This window comes from Cotesia glomerata, linkage group LG1, assembly GCF_020080835.1.
Source record: "Cotesia glomerata isolate CgM1 linkage group LG1, MPM_Cglom_v2.3, whole genome shotgun sequence".
Classification (NCBI taxonomy): domain Eukaryota; kingdom Metazoa; phylum Arthropoda; class Insecta; order Hymenoptera; family Braconidae; genus Cotesia; species Cotesia glomerata.
In genome coordinates, this window is record NC_058158.1 from 26,387,247 (window position 1) to 26,401,314 (window position 14,068).

The following is a 14,068-nucleotide window of genomic DNA, read 5'->3' on the forward strand; positions in this document are numbered from 1 at the left end:
GGATATAAAATGAAAGAAATGACGATTATTATTTTTGTAAGAAATAATTTAGGTAAGCGAAGATTTTATAAGTCCCGAGGACAATTTAGTATGGAAAATCAACGAATGGATATATAATGAAAGAAATTGCGATTAAAATAATAAAGAATTATGAATTTGACGAAACGAATGGATAGAAAATGAAGGAAATCGCGATTAAAATAATAAATAATTATTTTTGAATGCTAGTTCGAGGGCACCGGATAGGTGTCTAAAACGACCCTTCCAGTTCGTTACAAGAGAGTTGGGGGAAAAATGATAAACGCCAAAATTTGGCTCGATAAAACGAGTTCTTTCTCGGGAGAATTACTCGTTGAATACTCTTCACCAAGTAATTCGAGAGGATGATACTCTACCTGGAGTCTGACCAAGGCCCAGGTAAGTATCGTGAACCGACCGGATGAAAGTGCTGACTTGACCATGTGGGGGTAAGTAGGGCCGGAAAGGGTTGCTTTCCAAGCACCCGAACGGGATTAGGGGTAAGTAGGGCCGGAAAGGGTTGCTTTCCAAGCACCCGAACGGGATAAGGGGTAAGTGGGGCCGCGATTTAGGGTGTAACCGTCGGTAGGATTACTACTTTGTAAAGGTAGTAGACAGAGTTTAGCCACCAGGTGGCACCGAAAACGGAAAAACAAACGGTGTGTGCGGGTTATGTCTGATTATTGTTAATTTTGACATAAAGTTTGTACATATTATCACTTAAGCTTTTGATATTTGTTGAAAAGAGTGTTCTAATGTATTGTTTATATTGTTTAATTTGCTTATATTATTTATATCGTTTATTAATATGATCAGGCCAATAAAGAGGTTTCCTTTTTTTTTTTATTTATTTAAAATGAAGTGTTTTGTTTAAATTTTGTTATTGATAATGTGATCCCCGTTTATGACCCTGGACTCCGGCGAGCAAATTTCAAGCCGGGGACTAATTAGTTATTTATATTCTTTGAAAACGTGGACGTTACATAATTTTCGACCAAAGAGTGTGTTGAGAATCTCCGACAGAGAGCGCATGATCGCTGAATCGTCTCTTTACAAGAGAATTAGAGTTTGAGATATTGATTTTCAGAGTAAAAATAATTTTTATGTAATCTTTTAAGAAGATGATTTAACATTAGTTTTCAATTAAACCCACTAATAAGCCAATTTTTGTTTTATAAAACATGCCAATTAACGTATGAGTTTTTAAAAAGATTGTAATAAATAATTTTCATATCTGACGGTATCAGAAAATTTATTCACGGGTCATTACGGATTATTATTATTATTAATAATTATCATCAATGGTTAATAATAATATACACTTTGAATAGTTGAAATTCGCACCAATTTTTGCGTAATGGAATTTTCTCATTTTATAAATAAAATTTTATGTATTATAATATTTCCCTTATAATACTGCTAGATTCTATGAACTGGGATTTTTTAAAATTGTTTAAATTAATGAGAAACAATTTATTAATGAAACATAAAAGAAAACTTTTCCATTAAAATTTAACTATCACTAGAATGTTAAATTCTGTTATTGTTTGAAACACTGTATTTTTATTTCATATCTAATATAAATCTTCACTATTCGAAGTTCACGATTCTTACCTCCATATTAACTGATGTCACACTGTTTGTTAACACAACAGTCGGATAAATACATGCCAGCAATATTAAACTCCAATTGAAACACTCAAAGAAATTTGGTATCACATCTTTTTTAAATTCCAATGTTAACGAATACGCTGAATACACTATTTCAAAGCAATAATACCCAATGGCAATACAAATAAGCAAAGAATAAAATTGTGAAACTTCAGATAAAATCGTATTCAAATTAGAGTATGCTTTTCGTACAAGGGCTACGCGCTTTAAAATCATTTCTATTTCAGACATATCTAAAATTTGGAAAAATGAATGATGACATTTAAATTTAACTTTTGAATCCGAATTTAATAAGAGCGCTTCATTCAAAATTTTGTATTTTTTCCTGATGAACAAAAGCATCATGGCACATTGAATTGTAAAACTCCTTATTACCAATTCTGGAAAAACGAACGTCATGATATTCATCACACAATCATTTTGCCAAAGTAGGTATTCACTTAATATGTGCGCTACACCAATGAACATGAATCCGATGAATATTAAAATTTGGTCATATATTCCACTGTAATACGTACTGACATCGTTCAATTTTTCAATAATTTCACTCTCAAAGCGCAATAGTTTGTTAAGAATATTTACTATTATTTTCTGCCGGATGTTGAATAACAAAATTAACATCATTTGCGTAAACTGCACCGTAAAAGCAAAAAATATGTCAAAACAATTCTGCATGTAACTCATGTTTTCAGTGTCTTCATTATATCTTATCCAAAAATAGTAGAATTCAAAAGGAATCACTGTCAAATATCCGATGAGACCGTAAACTCTTGCGCTGTTGGAACGTATGAATTTGACACTGTGTTGGGTCTTACTCTTTCTAATCACTATCGATGACTTAAAAGAAAAAGGTGCTAATCCCAATGCTCTATACATCAGAGTAGTTATGCAAAGTAATGAAACGTTTGATCTCGAATATTCATTAAGCGTTGCCATTGTAAAATCCTCAAAAATTGTGATATACTTTATGCACCCCAATGCTTTTAATGATGTCTTTTTTTTTTAGAAGTACATAGTAGCATTAAGGAGTATTTTTGTCGATTCATTCAAACACATATTTTTAACCAACGTGCGCTGTCAGTAAAATTATATTTACAAAGTTGATAAAACACTTACGTCTATTGAAAATTAATTTTTTATTCTGTTATTATTATTCTTCTATTGGAATTAATAACTTATATAAAAACAACATTAGTTAATTGTTGAATAACTTTATTTATTCATTGAATAATTTGAACATTAGTTAAATAAATAAATAATCCTGGTTATTAATTCTATTAATAATATTCATTAATATTAAAATTATGACATTGGTTACAAAATTGTTAGCCACGCCTCTGAAAGTCCGCTTTTAAAAGTTACGCTACCCCCGAAAGCGTAACTTTTAAGAGCGTCTACTGTATTTTTAATTTTTTTCTTATTATCATTATTATTTAATTATTGTTTTAGAGCGGGTAATCGTGTTGCGCCCTTTTAATATGGTTTGAATGTGTGTTTACTCAGTAATAGGCCAACAAAAACGCAGGTAATCGTGTTTCGCCTTTTCAACATGGTTTTTATGTGTGTTTATTCGATATTAGACCATCACATACGATTTTTGCTATGTTGTGCCCTTTTATCATTGTGCCCTTAAATAATTTTTTTTATTCAAATTTGCGAAAACTATAACGAATTCAAAGGATAACTTGTCGGGGTTTTTTTGTCATAGGGGATATTTTATCGGGGATATTTTGTCCGGAGATATTTTTTCTTGGGATATTTTGTCGGTGGATCAAGACGCCTAATACTGATTATGCACGGAAAAAAAGACTCTGTCAAAATTACAGAAAAAACTGTCAAATTTACAGATTTACCGCTGTCAACCCAAAAATGTCAATTTTACAAAGTTAAAAATGTTATTTTCACATTGTGAAAACTGTCAATCTAAAACTGTTAATTTTACAGTTTTTCAATGTAATAATGTCATTAAAAAAATGTGAAATTCACTTTTAAAAAAAAAAAAAGTTAAATTTATGTTAAAACAAAAATTGAACTTGTTATTTATGAGTAAGAATTTCACATTTCGTGAAATGTAAACAATAAACAAAAAAATATTTTAAAAATTAAAGTTTTAACTGAAAAAATTAGGTAAAAAAATTAGGTCACATAAAATAATTGTTCAAATCTGCAAACCATAGAAAGTAAAAAGCATTAAGATACATATAACTATAATAATGAATATTAGATTTATCTATACTGTTAAGAGAATAAGCAAAATTCTGTGGCCAGTGTATTTATATGATAAAATGGGTTTTTATGATTAAATTTGGTATTGTTGGAAAAGTCTTGACCTGGAGTTGGGCCTTTTCATGATTTAATATCATTCTCACCTATAGTCAATTTATGATGATAAGTACTTACACAGAAAAAAAAATTAACTTGATTCAAGAGAAAAATTCTTGAACCAAGAATATAATTTTGAAGAGGGTAATTGTCTTGAATCAAGACGAAAAATTCTTGAATTAAGTAAAGTTTCCTTAAATCAAGAAAAATTTTCTTAAATCAAGAATTTTTCTACTCAAGCCAAGAATATTGAGCTCTTCAAAAATATATACTTGATTCAAGAACATTTTTTTTTCTGTGTAGGCTGCATTCAAAAATGCTCTATCCCTAGATACATAATTAAGAAATTACCTTGTATCTTATGAACTATTGACAGTTTTAAAGATATAAACTTATACCGATGTTACACTCATCAAGACGTTTCATTTGAGTACCCACATCAATTTTTCATATATTTTGTATATTTATATATATGTATATATGAAAAATATATCAAAAATGCATGTGGGTACTCAAGTGGAAGCTCTTAATGAGCGTAACATCGGGACGAGCTTACACACTGACAAAAAAAGTACTACTCTTGAGAAAATTTTCTTGTCACAGGAATATATATTCTTGATAATTTTCAAGAATATATTTTCTTGTCTCAAGTATTGATCGAATTAATCGAAGTATTTATTGTTTAATTCAAGTGAACCTATTTGTTTGTAAATCTATCGAAATTAATGCAAAAATTTTATTATGATAAATATTGATATTTTTTTGTCAAAAAACTAAAATTCATCTCAAGGTAGTACCTCCACGAAAAGCATATTTCAAGAAACTTATGGAATTTTTTTTATCGAAAGATAAATATATTAATAATTCACCACCAAAATTTCAGATCAATTCACTGCACCGTTTTTGAATAATTAATTTTCAAAATTGCATCTTTGACACGTAGGGGTATAGAGAGATGGTAAAGTTAGTATGAAATCTATTTGCATCACTTGAGTGGTACGGAAGATTTCATACTAACTTTACCATCTCTCTATACCTCTACGTGTAAAAGATGCAATTTTGTAAATTAATTACAAACTGTACGGTGAATTGATCTGAAATTTTGGTGGTGAATTATTAATATATTTATCTTTCGATAAAAAAAATTCCATAAATTTCTTGATATATGCTTTTCGTGGAGGTACTACCTTAAACGATTTTTGAGCCAAGAAATTTTTTTCTGGACAAAAATTTTTTTTTTCTCAGTGCATCTTTAAAAATATCAATAATTAAGAAATAACTTTGAATCTTGTGAACTATTGACATTTTTAAAGATGTAAGCATTTTTTCAAATTTTTTTGTTTTAATCTAATTTTTTTTTTTTTAACTGAGGTCTTTTTTTTGCTTCATTTTGATTTTTTTCTTTGTTCTCAGCGATACTCAAGACTTCGGGCGATACTTAAGAATCGTGGTTTTCCCTCGACGATGTTTTCTGGGAGGAGAATATCTAGATTTTGATGACATTGGCTTAAAAAAAAATAAAATTTGTTTTCATATGATTTTTTGGGGAGAAGACCGTCGTACCCCACAAAAAAAAATTTTTGTTTGATTTTTTGCAAAATTTCGACTGATTTATTCGAAACAGACGGAAAATAAACGAATTTGATAGTTAAAAGCCGCAAAAACCGTTAAGGGGACCGTCGTGCCCCAGGCTCCCCTAATTAACTTTTTACATATTATTACTGTAAATTTGACAGTTTTTATCTGTAAATCTGACATCTTATGGTTATGTTATTTTCACATATTTTTTTTTTTTTTTTTTTTTAATTTGTTTAAAGTCGCATAAACTACTAAGGTCATGAGCGACTACGGTAGGGGGTAAACTTTTGAGATTGGAACTCGTTTTATTTTTTGGGCTGAGCAGGATAATACACTTAAATATTGAAAATATTCATTGGTGTACGCCGGACTCGAACCCGGTCCAATGCTTTGGTAAGCAAGGGCCGGATCCGATAGGGCTACTGCGCGCCTCTTTTCACATATTATTTATGTAAATTTGACAGTTTTTCTTTGCAAATCTAACAAAATCTGGCCATGTCAATTTAACATTCCCATATCTGTCATTTCCACAGATTATTTTATTCCGTGTGGAGTCACAACACCGGTTCAAGAATACTTTGACATGGGGATATTTTTACACCGGAATATTCTGTCTGAGAATATTATGTCACGAGGATATTTTGTCCGGAAATAATAACGCCTGAAACTACAAAAAAATAGTTATTTTTAATACATATGTGTGAAGCGAAAGATTTCAATACGATTGGATAAACATATGAGATTCCGTTGTTGCTTAACGGTAATTTTTACAGAAAATTTTTTTCCGTATCTGCTTAAATCGTATATCATATACTCTGTGTCAATGGGTTATTAGTTTTTAGAACTTTACTTGCACTACCGTAATTAACCAAAAGTAAATATTAAAAATCAAAATATCATTTTTTTTAAATTATTTGATTTTGCATAATTCTAATAAGAAAAATTGGCGACCTTTGAACATTCTTAAAAATTGAAACCAATTCAACAAGCTTCCGAACTCGAAGCTAATTATCGGTCTAAAACCGCTTGCATGATTCCTGCAATTATCGATTACCGGTGTACGGATAAGTTCGCTCAAAGTTGAAGTAGAATCTCGAAATGAGCAACTTGGTCCGTAGAATAATTCTTCCAGTTCACTATTCCACTAAAGACAAATATTTTCCACCAATTAATGTTACTTTTGTCACTGTAAGTTTCCATCTGTGAACCAATTAGTTGTAATTAAATATCCAAACATCAAAACTAAAGATAATTTACCTAATAATGTCGTACGTTGAAATTATGCGACCACGGGTATTTTATATGCTTGAATCGTTATAAAAGGGCATATGTGTATTATTTCCATTTAATATTAATGTTCCATTGTTCATGCTTTTCAACGGTGAAATATTTTTTTTATGATATTGCAAAATTATTATCATGTAAGTTATAGTAGTTTGTATAATCTAGACCGAAATGAGTAAAAATAATTTATCAACATTCATACTAGTTTCAAATACTTATCAGTCGTCATAAATCCTTACCGAAGTTAAGAGACTGTTATCAAGTGGTATCACCCCACATGAAGTGATAGAAGCGTCTCGATGCAATAACTCAATAGAAAATTGCTCCAGCTGTTGAATAATAAATGTGATTATGATTAATTATGTTTTTGGAATTTATAAAGTAATAGCTATGATGTTAATAAATAATTTGTTACTTCGTATTTGATTCCTTTGTCATGAGCATGTATGGTCAGTATTTTGTATACAGTATCGCTGGTTTCTTCTATCTGTATTTGATAAATATAAAAAGATATTACAATGTTTGAATCAATGATGAAAATTCATATAGAAGATAAGTAAGAGACTGTAAAAATTCATTAAAATCAACACAACATGTACTGTGGAAAAATTTGAGAAGAAAATATGCCGAATTCACTATAGCTTTGAGGATCTCATACACAATACCATAAGACTCTATTAAAAACTTTAGAACTCTTTAGAGATTCCAGGAATGAATGAAACGTTGCAAAATGAACGGAAGGTTCACTTAAAAGTTACGAATGGTATATGATATTGCTTGAAATTGTTGTCTACCGCAATTTACTTTTTAGTTAATAACATCTGAAGGGTTTTCGTTGTTTCTTCTTTCTCACGATTTTAATTTTAGTCAAAAAAGTGATACCATTTTTTTGTCAGAAAAATTTTCTAAATTTAGTGCAGAAAAAAAATGAATTTTTTTCTGTCGTTAGATTGATGGTAAACTAAAATAGTCGTATAAGCATATATCCGAAAATTTGACATATGTAATTTAATATGGTTTAATTTTTTCATATATAATAAAGTGTGCCAAAATGTACTTCCTTGATGGACCTTTTAAAATTGGAATTTTGAGTTCCGCTTTTAACAGGAGTTGTGTTTGGGCATTTCCTGACATATTTTGAGTGTTAAGGATTTATTTGATTTTTATAGAATTTTTTAACAGAAGTTTTGTTCGGCCAAATTTCAAAATTTTGAAATTTCAGCAAAAATGCCTAAACAAAACTCCTGTTAAAAAATTCTATGAAAATCAAATAAATCCTTAACGCTCAAAATATGTTAGGAAATGCCCAAACACAACTTCTGTTATAAGCGGAACTCAAAATTCCAATTTTGAAAGGTCCATCAAGGAAGTTACATTTCGGCACACCCTAATTATATAATTTCTCATATCCCCATCTATAACTTAATATGAAAATTGGTTCCATTAGGATGTATTTGACTCGATATGTCCTGATTTGAAAAGTGCGCATGATCACTGAATCGTTTCCCTACGTTTGAAAAATGAATATCATTTTTGTTACTCTCTTAAACAAGTTATCTGACATTTGTTTTTAGTTTAATGAACTACTAAACCAATTTTTGTTTTATAAAATATTTTAATTAGCAAATAAATTTCGATAGAAAATAAAAAATTGATATATTATGATAAACAATGTTTTAATCTCAGATATAATCTAATATGACCTGATCAGACTATATATGAATAATAGCCATATATGGTCGTATCAAAAATTTTTTTTACGGTATCTCTTATTTACCAATAGAAAAATAATAAATTTTATAGTTACCTCATTAATTATTTTAGTAACACAACAAGTCAGTGTTACAATTGGTATCATAGTTTTTATAACCCACAACGCCAAATTGATTGAAACTAATATGTTTGTCTCAGATTGTGTTATGTTTTGAAATAACTCATATGAACTATAAATGATACCAGCAGCAAAGTACGTGATTGATAGCAACATAGGCCAAGAATAGCAGCTTGAAAAATCATCTGATATTTCATAGAGATTTCTCTGAGCGTCTCGAATATAACGAATCAATTTGACAACATTGTCTTTGTATGAATCACTCATGATTCTAAAAAATCTCTGACATCTTGATTCATTGGAGTTTGTGTCAACCAATGAAAGAAGTAACTTATTTAATCCTTTGAATCTGTTTTCAAGGAATATTAATATTAGTGCATATTGGATGACTAAATTTCCAATTACAAATTCAGGAATTATGAAAAGTATAGTATCAAGAGCGGTAATAGTCTTCGACTCTGCAACGAATTCAGTTAGGATGTTCAAAACTGTAGCCGACAAATGCGTTACAAATACGAAAATTAATAACAATTTTCCAGATGGAAGATTTATTGTGTTGTACAATGTGTCAGCTAATTCTTTTTCGAATTGAAACAATCGGTTGATAACTTTGATAAACACTCTCTGTTTTACGATACAAAAAAGTACAATTATTATAAATGTTCCATGAGAAGTAACTCCGAAAAAAAATTCTCTCCATGCTTCCATTTGCGTTTCGGTATCACTTGACTCGGTTTTTTTGCGAACTTCGGGTAACCAAAAGTATAGAGTTGGTATGGACGTCAATGGCATAACTAAATTGTACATTAATCCTAGTAAGGAGTATGAAGTCTGACCCAAAAATTGCTGCCCATTCAACTTACTTTGCGGATTAAGTAAAATAGTGAGCTTATAGGGTGCGAGTCCAATAACTTTAAAGAATTTAACCACTAGAATAAACAACAGAAAATTGTTATTAAAATTTTTCATCATCTTCAAAAAATATCGTACACTCGATCATCACCGACAATTTTCAGTTCTAAACTGACTATCATTTCTCGTAAATACTACAATATAAATTCAAATTATGCCTGTCATTTGAATACATATTTACTAACTTACCCTTTTTCAGCTCATATTGAAATTTTATCTAGACTCGTAATCTCATTAAAGTAAAAGCAAGAAAACAGGGAAATGAATACGACTTTATTTGATTAAACTTGATGGGAAATAACTTTGATTAATGAATTTCACTCAGCAGCAGAAGCTATTGATTATTCATTACATTATTCTGTGTATAAAAAAATAAAATAATTTAATTTTGTTGATTTTGTGAATAATTTATAATACTAAAAGGTTATTCGATACTTATAAAAATTTTCACCATTAAAACTTTTGTTCGATTTTTTGTCGAGCATTAAAACTTAGAGACAACGGTGCGATATCTCGGATATCCGAAAAGCATTCAAAAATACACTCTACATAAAACTAATGAGCTGCGCCTACAGGTTCTTGACTTTACTTTGTGTTTTATTTTTTTACTTTTTACAGGGGGTGTATTCGTCGTACTTCTTTGTGGCCTTGCACTCGCTATTCTGGTTGCTATTCTTGAGTTTTGCTGGAACTCCAAGAAAAATACTCAGTCAGATCGGGTAAGTTTTTCTTCTATTACTTTTAAATACTAATGGGTAATTAAAATTACTAATTAGCAGAGGTTAAAAAGTATCTACAGAGATATAAGGATTTAAAGGAAAGTGAATTTCTTACGCAAATTATTTTATGACCTTAAAAAAAAAATATAGGTTTCTTTATGAAAGAATATTTTTTTTTTTAATTAATTTTTATTTAGAGTCGGTTTTAACTGCTGTGGTCATATCACCGACTTTAACTGTTGAGAGTGGTACATAGGAGTTTTTTGGGTTGTGAGAATCTTAACTTACGCGGCAAGGGTCAAATCTCAACCAAGCTGGTTTCTACGACCAGCTTGGGATTCGAACCCGCGCTTGACCGGTGAGTTAGTTCGAGTGCTCTATATAGGCCGTGCGCCTTTGACCAATCGGCTAACATTGCCGGTTTATAAAAGGATAACATTAAATATTTATTGACTTTTTTTTTTCAACTATTTATTTTCAATCGTTTTCACATGCAACATTACTGCACACTATTGCTTAGCGGAATTTTCTTTGGAGTTTCAATCATATAAATTATTTTATAAAAAATCCTCTTAATTTAAAATTTTATGGCTCTAAACATAGAACTCTATAAATATTATAAGTTTCATCACTAAAAATATTGACAATAATAATAATAATTATCATCCAAAAATATTACGGAGGTATTCGGGTCTAAAATTTTGAGATAATCGATTTTTTTGCACTTTTTCAAAGTTTCAAGATTTAGTAACCTAAAACCCAATTGATCTGGACAGAGCCCAAAACTATAAACGCATTTTCTCGAAATTATTTCTTTTCAGAAGGTATAGACATCACTTCTCAAGTTTTACGGAACCGGTCTATAAAAATATTTCAATTTTTTTTTTCTTTTTTTTAATTTGCAAATAAGTATATAAATAGAATCTTTACTGATTAAAACTAAATCTTTTTTTTTTATTTAGGATGACTGAAAAAGTCAGAATCGTGTCAAATACATCTCAACATTTTTTCGAGGCCTCCCATTTCACTAGCTTGTAACTTTGTAGATTTTTAATAATTATAGTTACAAAACATATTATGTATAATATTATAATATTAATTAAAACTTTTAGTAAAGATTCTTTAACATTAAGTTGTTATGATATATCTTAATACTTTAAGTATGAATATCGAACGTCTTCTGTATCATAACTTTATCTAAAGACTAATAAGCCTCCAAACTTGCAAAGCCGAATTTAAATACCATTTTACATGATATTAATATATATTAGTTACTACATCTATGCAATATTTCAACCGTGAACACTCTACATGATTGAAACATCAAAGATTATTATATCTAAGCTGCTCCACTTACGTATATTAATTTGCAATTTATTTTAAAATTTATCAACAATACATTGTTTGAAATTATAAATAATTGCTTGAGGAATGAAAATTTTTTCTAATCGCATCAATTTATAATGTTTGTTTCTGCACGCTGATTAATTATCTAGCTGCATAGTCTGTCAATGTTTATTTATTTGTTTATTTTTTTTTTGTTATGGTTATGATAAACTTGCATCAATGGCAATCACCGTTTTTGTATTGTGATGTACAATTTGGACCATCTCTGTATACTAATGGGACAATACTACTGGAAAACTATTCTGCAAAACTTGAAACAATGCTCAAACAACGTGACCGCAACTGCTATGAATGTTTTATCCTCACTCTTCTTACATTGATCATAATGCCACATGTCTGGTACTTTCCACTGATCTCTTGATATCTTTGTTCGCTACGTGATTCAACCCTCTAAACTCCTGCATCCAAATTCCTATGTATCCAATATTTGTTTGCATGAAATGGTTATGTGACTTATCATCTGACCAACTCGTAAAACAGTCTCTCTGTGCTGAAATGGCATCCGAATTGCGGTTTGCATTGCGGTGTGGTTCACAACAGCGGCCAGTTACAAAGAGTCGAGATCACGGAAGTTTGGACCCTACTTCTTGTACACGATGCAGTCCACAGCCATCATTTATGCGAAGTCGACGATGTTTCAGCCACCAAGAAACTACTTATATACCGACCATTGAAATACCTCGATTAAACGGTGTAAGTTCGTAATGCACGACGAGCATCGTCTATTTAATAGATCTTTACGTTAACAATAATTGAGGAGAAGAAATTTCCTCATTAAAAATCACCATTATTGTTAAGCTCTCATTACAGTCAAGCCCTATCGATTTGCTAATTAACGATATTGATTAGCTGACGATGGAATAACGTGATAAGTAAAGTTGTAGTTGAATGGCGATGCTCGAAATTCAACTGTTAGTTTTGTAGAACGCTTTCAGACAGTGGCTTTGGCCTTTATTTGAGTACAGCTAGACAGCGCACGCCAATCATCTGAATAATATGATATATATTTGTGTTTTCCTGTAATGTATCCGTCAATGTCGTAACTTTATTGTCCTGGAATTTTCATATATCATTTTGTGTATCTCAATGTTCTACATAAACTGTTTTTAAACTGCTGAACATTGTATTGCATTTAATTTATCATCTATATGTGACGGAGTTGTATATTAAATTTAAAGCTTTTGTTGCTCGGCTGATCCAGAGTTTATTCTTTAATAATCCATTGCTTCTTTTTGTATTTTTTTTTATACCACAATTAAGTTGTGCCTAAGACATTAAATATACATTGATTTATTTTATCGTATACATATCATTGAATTAACGGGATTTAGTTACAATTAATTACTTGAAGAATACACGTTTTCTTAATTTTTATTTATGTAAACAAATGTTATTCATATATTAAGAGATAAGTGAACACCCCATCAAAAAATTATTTTCTTAAAAGAGAGTTCAGTTGGAAGGGTTAATTTATAAGATAATAATAATTTTTTTCACTTCTTTTAAAAGCTTAACTGACATTGATTTTTGGTTTAATCAATTACTAAACCAACTTTTTAAATAATACGACATATTGATTGACGTAAACATTTCTGGAAAAAATAAGAAATTGAAAAGTTATAATAAATTATTTTTTTATTCTTATATATAGCCTGATATACTCTTAAATGGTCATGTGACTATGTGGTCATACCAGGGCATATATTACAATTTTTCCACGGTATAAACATACCACACTTTCTAATATGAACATATCAAGCGATATCAAAAAATTTTTCACCGGGTATTCCTAAAACTAATAAATCTATCAATAGAAAAATCAAAGTTGGTTATAATTTTTAAGTTGGATTTAAAATTTTTAACCGAACTGAAAAATAGTATTGTTAAATGGCAATTGCATGATACCACCTCGTGGTCGAAGACAGCACTACTCAAAACGGGTCATGTATTCTTTTGGCCGTACCGTATTCGCCTCAGATGTTTAAAAATTTTACTACTGAAAGCGGGTCATACTAATATACACAATGTCCTTGTAGTGTAATATACTTACTGTTCATTCTTATTACATGGAAAAATTGGTGTTTAATATAAATTATAGAAAAAGTCTTAATATAGAGTTATACACAGAAAGAAAAGTATATGCACTGTTCCCATAATTTTATGAAATTTTTTCCCATAGTTGTAGGAATATTTCCCATAATTGATAAAAACGGTTTCAATACTATTATGGAAATGATTCGCATAATATTTAGTAATGAACCCTTTACATTATTACAGGAATAATTCCCATGAATTATTGGAACTATCCTATTCTTATAATAGTATG

General features: G+C 29.8%; 1 protein-coding gene across 10 annotated transcripts in view; it reads left to right on the forward strand.

Moving 5' to 3' along the window:
• LOC123271688 (glutamate receptor ionotropic, kainate 2) overlaps window positions 1–14,068 on the forward strand; it is a 294,730-nt gene that overhangs the window by 277,016 nt on the left and 3,646 nt on the right. For 6 of the 10 annotated variants that reach the window (XM_044738076.1, XM_044738085.1, XM_044738091.1 and 3 more), the window contains 2 exons: window positions 10,235–10,335; window positions 12,223–12,433. In XM_044738076.1, the coding sequence (XP_044594011.1) occupies window positions 10,235–10,335; window positions 12,223–12,433 (312 nt within the window). Of the gene's footprint in view, window positions 1–10,234; window positions 10,336–12,222; window positions 12,436–14,068 lie in introns of all 10 variants that reach the window. The other 4 variants (XM_044738097.1, XM_044738131.1, XM_044738125.1 and 1 more) reach the window with 2 other exon arrangements.